The sequence below is a fragment of the Anopheles marshallii genome, chromosome 2 (genome assembly GCF_943734725.1).
Source record: "Anopheles marshallii chromosome 2, idAnoMarsDA_429_01, whole genome shotgun sequence".
NCBI lineage: Eukaryota > Metazoa > Arthropoda > Insecta > Diptera > Culicidae > Anopheles > Anopheles marshallii.
The window spans coordinates 5,868,025-5,878,240 of NC_071326.1; the positions used below are offsets into that span (position 1 = coordinate 5,868,025).

At 43.3% G+C, this 10,216-nt stretch overlaps 2 protein-coding genes across 2 annotated transcripts; one reads left to right on the forward strand and one right to left on the reverse strand.

The window, feature by feature from the left end:
- The first annotated feature begins 2,242 nt into the window (after window positions 1-2,242).
- Window positions 2,243-2,896, forward strand: LOC128709670 (general odorant-binding protein 69-like). The gene has a single exon (XM_053804676.1). The coding sequence runs from the start codon at window positions 2,243-2,245 to the stop codon at window positions 2,894-2,896; it is 654 nt and encodes a 217-aa protein (XP_053660651.1).
- A 5,133-nt stretch (window positions 2,897-8,029) lies between these two features.
- On the reverse strand, window positions 8,030-10,135 carry LOC128719271 (zinc finger protein 33B-like). Its single transcript, XM_053812896.1, has 3 exons — window positions 9,989-10,135; window positions 9,806-9,924; window positions 8,030-9,737 (listed from the first exon to the last, which is right to left on the reverse strand). The coding sequence occupies exons 1-3, from the start codon at window positions 10,133-10,135 to the stop codon at window positions 8,030-8,032; spliced, it is 1,974 nt and encodes a 657-aa protein (XP_053668871.1).
- Between the last annotated feature and the right edge of the window lie 81 nt (window positions 10,136-10,216).

Below are 10,216 nucleotides of genomic sequence, written 5' to 3' on the forward strand. Positions count from 1 at the left end.
TTTGTCAATGTTCTTGGGTTGACAAGGAAATGAAAATTAAAACACTCGGACGGCCGAATGGTGGGTTCGGTGCTGCGTGATAAAATTCACCAAAAACAGAAGAAAAAGCATCTACAAACGCTACGCCTAAAGTGCTAAACACTAAAAACAAAGCGCAAGGTGCTATTTAGGAGAAGCGCAACAAAAAAAAACGCCAGCCACGTCTCCGGACGATAAGATGTGACTCGTGTGACGGAAACAACAAACGGCAGCAAAACGGAAAATACTACAATTTGCCGCAATCGGAAGCAGCACAAAACAGAGCCCGAATAAGAAACATAATATCGGGGAAAATCTGTTTTTCAACGCTAATGTATTTGCCTGTATTCATAATTTATCATCCAATAATGACCCATCGTTTTCCTCGCAATGGTCACACAGCTCCGTACCGTGCCTGCCGGTTCGGCTGTCGTTGAGCATTTTTGCCGTTCGAGTTGCAACCATCTTGGCCAAACGGTAGCAACCGACCGGTTCGGTAAGTTTGTGCCACCGATCTCGCCCAATTCGAGCGCTTCTTGCGCTCCCAATCAAAAGGCCACTTTCGTCCATTATTCAAATTCGATTTTCGATTTCCAACTCCATTTCCCGGTGGTTCCAACGACGCACAATTGCTGCAAGAAAAATGACCTCCTCGTATTCCGCCTTCCCTATTCTCCCTGCCGGCACGGACCCCCTGACTGTGGGGTTCCATTTTGAATTGACTTTTGCACGGTGCTTTCGCGCAGGGGCGACAAAACGGCCGCTGCCAAACTGTCAATTGATGGAATTGATTTCGCCTAGTGCAATTTTCATTTCCACTTGCGACCCATTTGCTTCTCCCGTAACTGATGGCGTAAGTTTCTGCAAATCTTATTTCCCTTTCCCTTTTGCATCGGAGGGAGGCCACCACCAACACCGAAAAGTAAGGAAGCTTGATCAACGATAATTCTTCATTACAATCACCGTCGTTTTTCCTCCCCGTTCCCTGTTTCGTGCTTTCGCACGCTTTAATGCAGCCATCCATTTGCAATTCTTTTTGAATTTCCCTTTTCGATAAGTACACCGATTTAGCGAGCAAAATCGGGAAAAGTTTTTCTTTCATCCACCGAACACCAAACGGGGCGAAGCAAACGAAGGGAACGAACGAACGATTTGGTGACTTTCCGTTATCGAAATATGAATTGTGCCAATTATGAAATTAAAACACATTTATCATTTCGCCAGTGTTGGTGAGGTGTTTGTTTCCATCGGCTTGGGATCATTCATGACTCGAGGCTTATAATTATTATTATGTTTTTGTATGCTTTATTATTTTTTTTTTCCTAAAATTGAATTTGGAATTCATTTCAGTTTAACAAAGGAATAAGCCTGATGAGCCAGGGTGATCTTGAACATCAGAATTTGGCTTAGGATTTCGGGTTTGGAGGAGTTTGCTACAATAGTTGTGAAATGATCTACAGTTTCGAGGAGTTTTTGGTTGTCATTGCAGCTCTGGCTGAGGTCCATCCTCATTTTTGCATCCGTATGCTTCTGAAATCCCTCGGAGATTTCACAGATTATGATGATATTTGTATAGTGGAACGTAATGCTGTTGCTACCCCTCTGATAAATATCTTCCAAAATGGCCGACTTAATTCAACCGACCCTTAATTGGTGTTCGGCCAAACGACTCGTGACACTTCGTTACAATAAACAACTTTCTTCTTCTTTATTGGCACAACAACCTAAAGAGGTCTAGGCCTGCCATTTCTGGCTTTATGTGACTTTATTTACCCGTAGTTGGGTAGTCAGTCCTGCGTGCGGAGGAATGGTCCGGATGGGATTTTGGTCCAGTCCGTTCGTGTGAAGGCTGGCGCCGCTACCATGTCATGCCACCGGGCCCGCCCGCAATTAACAACTTTAAACAAAACCAAAACGATATACTCCCAAGCTGGTGTGCTTTTAAACGAAACTCTACGACGAGATGGTACAAAGATATCATTTTCATAGAAAATTAGAAAAGAAAATTATTTACATTACAATGTTATCAAATATTGCACGGCTGGCGTCGTTGCATTGCATGCCGAATGATACAGCACACCGAGTTTCGTAGACAACCTTCATAAACCTCCCACTGTTCCGGGGCCTGGAGTATAAGAGTGCGTGGTACAGCCACAGCCACGATCACATTGTATCTACTCTCGTGCGACAAACCAACGTGAACGTGCGTGCGACCAACAATACGATGCGCCGTCTACTTGCAGTACTGTGTGGTGCTTGTTTCCTGCTACCAGCGAGTGCATTGAAACATCACATTCTGACCAAAAGCTGGGACGAAGCTCAGGCTGATTGTTTCGAGTATCTACGCATCGAATCATCTCGGTTGGCGCCCTATCTCGCACACCGGTACGAAGATACCCAGACGGCGAAAGAACTGATCTTCTGCATTGCGCTGAATCTGCGCGTATACGAGGCAACGCAAAATGTGCTGCGCGCTGAGTTACTGCGTCAATTCTTCAACCCCGACGTGGATGACACGCTGTACGTGAATCGCACCAACGAATGTCTTCGGCGTGTTGAATGTCCACGGAAAGAGGACAGTTACTACGGCAAACACCCTTACGTCGGTGCGATCGAGTCGGTGTACATGATGTTCCGATGTTTTTATCACTATTACGGCAATCTCAATCAAAATGCACCGGAACTTCCACCGACCGTGCTGGAACTGCAGCAGATACAACAAGAGTGTGCCAAAATCACCGGCATTCCGGAGGGGTTGCTTCGGTGCGGATCACACCTGAAAGGTCATCCGGCGTATAGGAAATTTTCGCACTGCGTTTTGCTGAGGAGCGGAAAACTCGCACTAGAATTATACGACAATGCAATAAAAAGTTTATAAAAGCAATAGTCGTCAGATTGACGTGATGACTTAGGGAAAGAAAAGAGTTGCCTTTACAAAGGGATTTTTTTCTTCTCTCTTTAGTGATGCAGATCGACGATGTCGAATTCTTCGCATATATCTATATAATAACAACGAAGAGGAAGAAGACAATGTAAACATAATTTAGCATAATGTGTGTGAATGTTTATTCACACCCGGAGTAAGCAATTCATCAAATATTTTGCACTATTTCTCAAATTCAACATCCATCATAAAATGCCTACATCTTTTGTGAATTGTTAGTTGATAGAACTTTGTTTTTAAGTAGTTAACCCAGATGTGGGGAAGGACTTCAACTAATATTGAACTATTGGACTATTCGTAAAACACAGACTTAAAGGTTACTGAGGTAAGAATCTGTTGGACCATAAGAGCACTCTTCAGGAACATGTGCTACAGCTTCTGCCTGCAGAGTCTCAGATGGATCATTTGAAGCTTAAGCTAGTCTTCTTTTTATGCCATTTTCATCACAGACGTTCACCAATTTTACCAATTATTCCAACAACCGTCAAAGAGGTGGCTCAATAGCAAACCGATAAGTTATTCCAAATTCCCTTTAGGTATCAAAGAACGGTCGCCATTCGAATTCGAATGGAATCATTTGTCTTGATGTTTTTCGATGGAAGGAATATAAAACACATTATGCATGCGTACAGAAACATCCGGCGAGCTGGTAACTCTCCGTACGATAGGACACCTAATCTCACCTTTGGCCAACCAAACGTCCCCGGTATGTTAACACGCTGGAAAATAAAAACAGAAAAGCACCTAGCAAAAATCTTTCCTTTCCCCTTTTTTTTTCTTCACCCACACCCCCCTCCCACCACCCCATTCCCCCCTCTCGTCCTTTATCCATCGTACCGCTTTGTTGGCCTAATAGTGCAACATTCCCTGCGGCAGACGGGGGTAGAAAAGATTAGGAGACACCACCCACCACCCACCGGTCCCTGTCGACTAATTTGGTCGACCACTTTACGCTAAACACCGGCACCGACCGGCAAAACAAATGGTTTGATCATTTAAATTTATCAAAAATAGTTTTGCACCAGTGTGCGCAAACTACAATCTAATGCCGGTGTCGTCGTCGTGTTTGTCAGGGTGTCCAAATTGGGGTCTCTTCCCCCCCCCCCCCCCCCCGGGGCTACATTTTTCTGCCTGCTCACATATTTTATCGCATTTATTTGTGACAAATGTTGTTCGATGAGTGAATGCAGTTAGAAAATACGGTGCCCCCCCCCCCCGGGGGGTGGTGGAGAGGCGTCCTTGCGTCACATCAATCTAATTGCAGTCTGTCGCAATTCGATTGATATGCATCCGTAACTACTGGGTAATATGATTGATGCAATCTGCTAATTGAAACAAAACGAATGAAATAAAACTATTTATAAAAGTAGTTTGTTCCTTTAACAGCAGTTCAAAGGGTTAGTACACTGTGGTGGTCCAAAAAAAAAAACCGAGGATTTCTGAAATTGTTTCAAAGATACCTTTTGATGTATCATAAAAATGGAATAAATGTGCCGTTTTCCGGCTACAAAAATGAACTTTTTAGGTTAAGCTTATTTTGGGCAAATCCTTCGATCGCTTCGGCTATTTTATACTTAATTTTTGTTAAATTTTCTGTCGGCGCTTCTAGAATTTCATTATATTAAGACACAAAACACCGACAACGTTAAGCAAAATACGTAAGATTTTAGGAACTTTTAAAACTAGTAAAGTTTTCAATGAAGTAGAAAAAAGTTAAAGCAAAACTAGTAAACAATTATATGAGAATTGTTGTTTATACTAGCCCTTTAATACAAGTTACAAATTAAATTGCTTATTTATTGTTATGAAAACATTAAAACAATCTTTAAATATATATTTATTTAATATCAAGTAGAGAAACCTTTCATTTAGAATTCACTTACCATTGAGCAGATTTACGCAGGCAAAAAAAAGAACAGATTAAGTGAGAAAAGATCATATTTTATTTCCCAAACCCCTAACCCTATAGCATTTTAATTGGATAATTAAATGGTGTAAACACTGCTTGTAAACAACGCACTGTTACCAAATCGCACTGATCGCATAAAATCCGCCTGGCGCCAAAACCGCCGAACGAAACGCCTCCACGTGCCACGTGCCGGCCACGTGTCCCACGATGCTGCAAAAAGGGGAAACACACACGCACAAGCTGCGTCTTCCCGAAGAGTTAACCCGACAGTCCGTAAACCGAATTAACCGAAGCTACGGCCACGGGAAACAAGTGTCAACCGCGGGCTGGGTGTTCCCCGGCCGTCCTCCCAAGGGTCTCCCTTTCCTGTTCCGGTCGCATCAAGTGTCGCGTGTTGTCGTTACGCGTTTGGGTGTCGTAAATCTGCATCAACAACACATTAGAAGAAGTTACATATTTTCACACCCAAACCCTTCCCGGCATTAGGGCCCATGGGTTTGCCCATTTGCGCAAACAAATTAGATGCGCCGAAAGAAACACCAACCGCACAATGCAAACGGTCTGAAACAGCACGAGAAACAAACAAACAAAAGCAGTTGCACACTGGCATGGTGGAGTGGTAGCTGGATTTACATTTACAGCGGCACTTCGTGGTCAACCGTTTCACAACTTTCCGGAACGACATTTTGCACGAAACGGTAGCGTACCTAATTAAATTATAAACACATTTGCCCTCGGATGCGGATGGCTAAACTTTGATGCTACTTAAGTCAGCGTGCCCTGTTTCTTGACCACCGTATGTGGATGTTTTCGAGACGTCTTCCCAAACCCAGCTCCAGCCCCGGGTTGCCGACCGCCAGTCGAGCACACATGAGCGAATGAGCGCTTAAATAGATCATGCCCAAATGGAAGTGTTAAAAAAAACCGCTTCGCTTGGCTCGTGTTAATGCATTCGCAAATTGGAATTTATTTTGCGTCTCCACCAATAGGGGCTTGACAGTATTTGAATTTCTCTGCGGTTTTCGTGCTTTCGAGCAGCCAGACCCGGGAAGAGACCGGGAACGATTCTGGAGCAAAATTTATGATTCGGTCACGGGTTGGCACCGCATAAAAACCGTTCAATTTTGCACACATTGTAAGAAAGCGGCCAGCAAGAATGTGGCTTGAACCTATACATGTCTGGTTAGTAAATTAGTGTCCATTATCGAAATGGAGAAAGGCGTCTTCCACAACTCAGCCAGTGAAAAGGGCTTGGGCATGAGCGTTTGAGTTCGAGGCTGCGGTCAAACAGCTTACATTAGAAGAAATTAATAAAATCCTTCCAGCAGCCTCGTGCAATGTGAAATATATCGCTTCGGAAGCAAATAATTCATTCCGGAAACGATAATATGTCTCCAAAACAGGGTACATTTTATGTCGCTTAGCACGCGGAGAAAAATTTGTTAACAATCCGTTGTAATTGGAGGTTCTGTAAAGGCTGTAGTTTGGTCTCGAGGCGAATAAAAAGACGACCTTCTATCTAACGCCAGCACAACGCTACCGACCGCCAACGGCAAATCTCCATTCCGTGCAACCTCATCAAAATGTACATACATGATCAAATGCTGTTCAATATATTCAGCAACAATATTTATTATGTCGTGCAGCCGATGTGATGGTGTATCGGCCGGAAGGTATTGCACGCTGGGTCTCGGGCGCATAAATATGCCCGCACGTGTAGTATGTGTATGGAATGGCACCGTTACCGCCACAATCGTGTGCTCGTTTTCGATCGCTGTGTAAAAATTCCACCTCAGGGATGCTACCGGTGCCGATATGTGGGTATAAATTATGTTTCTTCTGTGTGTGGCCGGAAATGGAAATGCGAATTTCGGCACCGGGGAAAATGCTCACGAGAGTGGGAGTAAAGGTCTCGCAGTTGATCGGTTATAACGTTTCATCTATTGAAGCAACACCTGTCGGCGAAGGAACGGTGTGAATGTTTGTTGTTCCATGTCTGATTACGTTTCATATTTGCGAATATACAAACATTTTTTGGTTAAAAGTTTTTCAAGCGCCGGTTTGAAACTTTACTAGAAATAAATTGAGGTAAAACTTGTTTATAAATTGTGGTGGAAAAAACTTGGTAAAATAATTTAAAAATCTTAAACTGGTAAAAAGTCCTTAAAGCGACTGATAAAACCGTTTATTCGGCTCTTGTAGAGGACGTATCATATCTTCATCCTAATTTGGATCTAGTCCTCTATTCATGATCTGGGTCGTTCGGTGTCATTCTAATGACATGACCAGCCCATCGTAGTCTGGTTAGCCAGTTTCGTCTATTATAGCTGCCTCAAAGACGTCTCGTTCGTCCTTCGACACTTTCCAGATCATGATAATTCTGATCATTTTCCCCACGCACATGACTGAAATCATGAGAATAACTTTTAGACATAACCTCTGGGACAGGGCGAGTTCTGGGACTAATTCTAATGCACATAAAACCATAGCTTCGGAAGTTGCTTCAAAGTGCATTGGTAATGTTTAGAACATCTTTAAAGATGCTTTCACCTTGCTGTAGATGACCCTTGCTTAATCCGGTCTTTATTGGCAGTAATGCTGGTTGCGGTCATCATCTTTTTGAAGTTCAATTTCCAACACCATCCAAATCAATTAGATCTCAGTTCCCAGTAATTTAGTCTAACTAAACTGATTAAAAATATAAAATATCCGTTTTTATGTTCGCATTATGTTTTCGACGTACGTCTTTTGTCTACTCTAAAAAAAAATATCGCCCACATTTAACCATAAGCCATTTTATTCAGTTAGATACACTACATCCTTAAATTTATGAGCAACTTAATCCATTATTTTGATGCAGGGTCTGTCATACGGATTCAAGAGTTATACCGTTGTAATGGGCCGATGGGGTCAATTTCAATACGTACCACAATCAATAAAAAAATAAGTAGAAGTAGCACAATGTACAGTGAAAAACTTAAAATATGTTCACATTTTACTATTATAAACCGTAATGCAGGAAGAATGTACGAACATTGAAATTCGTCTGAATGAAACGTTTACTGCCGGGTAATTCATTTCCAATTCGTAAACAAAGACAATGGTAACAAACTCTTTCCAGGTCGGTCTATTCCTTTTAAACCATCGTCAGCAGTTTGTCATTCCGCTTTCATGTGTGCCCTTTGGCGGTGTTTTATCAGTGTGCTGGAATCGATGAAGCGCAAACCGCACGGTTCACACTGATACGGCTTTTCTCCAGTGTGTATTCGTCGATGGACCACCAACGTCGTGTTGCGTTTGAACGTCTTGCCGCAGAAATCACATGCAAACTGCTTCTCGTCACTGTGGACCAGCGCGTGACGATCGAGACTATGCTTGTGAATGAACGTCTTATCGCACACGTCACATTTGTACGCCGGCGTCCCCAGGTGCTTCGTTTCATGGTCCTTCAGCGTAAGCTTCTTTTCGAACTTCTGCCCACAGTGTGAGCACACGAACAGCGGTTTATTCTCCCGGTGGCTGTTGTACTGATGCTTGCGTAGCTTGAATTCGGTCGAAAACTTGCGCGGACACTGATCGCACTCAAACAGTTCGAGTGTAAGCGAATGATCCTCGGTGAGATGGCGCAACAGCTGATGGTCGATGCGGAACATTTTGTTGCAAATTTTACACACCGTTTCCGATTCTTTCGCCTTTTTCGTTTCGTTCGGTTTTACCGTCGCACGGCGATGGTACGCCTGGTGGCGTAGGTTTTTTTCGAACGAGGTAAACTTTTTCGAACAAATGTTGCATGGAAAAAGGGTAAGCCGAAATTCGGAATGATCACGCTCGATGTGGCGCGCCAGAAAGGAGTTGTTGTCAAACTTCCTATTGCACACCTGACATATGAGCAGATTTATAGCCATTTTGCTCGTAGAGCGTTTCATTGCACCAGAAGTAGCCTTTGGTTCCAGCGCGCGTTTGCGTACGGTTTTGCGCATTTGTACATCCTTTGGGCCGGTACAGCCCGATTGAGTGTGGCGTCGTAATTTGATTGCTTGTGGAAACGTACGTCCACAATCACTGCACTTATGCTTATTCCGTTGCTCTGCCGTATGCTGCCTTTTGTGTGCGTTCAGATGTGTCTTGATGGCGAACTCGGCCGAACATAAGACGCAGCGGTACGAGTAACATTCCTTGTTGTGCTTGCGCAGTAACTCCTCGCTACAGTACTTCTTTGGACAGTATAAACAAACGAATGGATACACGTGTGTGATGAGATGCTGATTCACATCGTGCAAGGAATCAAACTGCAGCAGACATTTGTTGCAATGGTATGGCAACAAATCTTGGTGAGCAACGTTTAAATGTTCCTCCAGTGTGTTTTCCGAATCTGGTGAATCCATGCAAATGTAGCAGCGAATGTTCGTTCCATCAAAATAACCTTCACCATCAGACGAACCTTCTTCAGCATCAACAACCTCATACAAATTGTCATTGCGATGTTCTGACTCGCTTTCTGCTACATCTTGCACAGTGTCATCCTGTTCTGCCATGAGTTCTTCAGTCATGCTGCCATCATTCGTATCGTTCATTTCATCCTTTTCCTCTTCAATAATCTCATCGATGTCCAGATCGCTTTCGTTAAGCGTCATCTCTTCGCACATAAGTTCCTCCTCGTCATGTTCTTCCAGCTTAATAATTATGTCAGACTGATTGTTTCCCTCCTTTAGTAACATATCCGGCTGTAGCATATCCATCTCCGTCTTCTCCACCACCAGTTCTTCAATGACATATTCGGCGGGTAGGTTATTTACGTTTTCCTTCGATGCAGAATTTTTGCCCTTGTTAGTCGAATTGGCTTCTAGATGGATACGCTTGTACTGGCTGCAACAGAAGGAAATCCATTAAAACATAAAAAAGTAACTATTTTGTCATGCGTTTGTTTGACGTACGTCCAAAGCACATCGAATATTCGATTTTTTTCATAGATTTCGGAGCGAATACTTTCAATCACGCGAACTTCCTTGATGCATTTCATGCAAGCGCTGTGGAAAGGCCAATTTTCTTCCAGCTAAAAAACAAACAAATCGTTTATTGTTGCATGAAAATTTCACTCCCTAACCAATCCTACTCACATCTATCTTGAACAAGCCACCGATGACGTTGACCATCTCGTTTTCCGTCAATGCAGCATGGAGCGGCTCGAGTTCTTCGTTGCCTCCCAAACATAATCGACACGTGTGGTTTGATAATTCGTACGTATGACCGATTTCCGGATGCATTTTCTTTCCCAAGTTGCGCTTGTAATAAACAAACGGCATCCAGGGAAAAACACAGCAGCTTTTCTTGCGCTTGGGAAACAA

Coding starts and splice junctions, on each gene's coding strand:
- LOC128709670 (XM_053804676.1), top strand. CDS start 2,243: ATGCGCCGTCTACTTGCAGTACTGTGTGGTGCTTGTTTCCTGCTACCA.
- LOC128719271 (XM_053812896.1), bottom strand. CDS start 10,135: ATGCATCCGGAAATCGGTCATACGTACGAATTATCAAACCACACGTGT. Junction 9,925..9,988: donor GTGGCTTGTTCAAGATAGAT/GTGAGTAGGATT, acceptor TTTGTTTTTTAG/CTGGAAGAAAATTGGCCTTT. Junction 9,738..9,805: donor ATATTCGATGTGCTTTGGAC/GTACGTCAAACA, acceptor CTTCTGTTGCAG/CCAGTACAAGCGTATCCATC.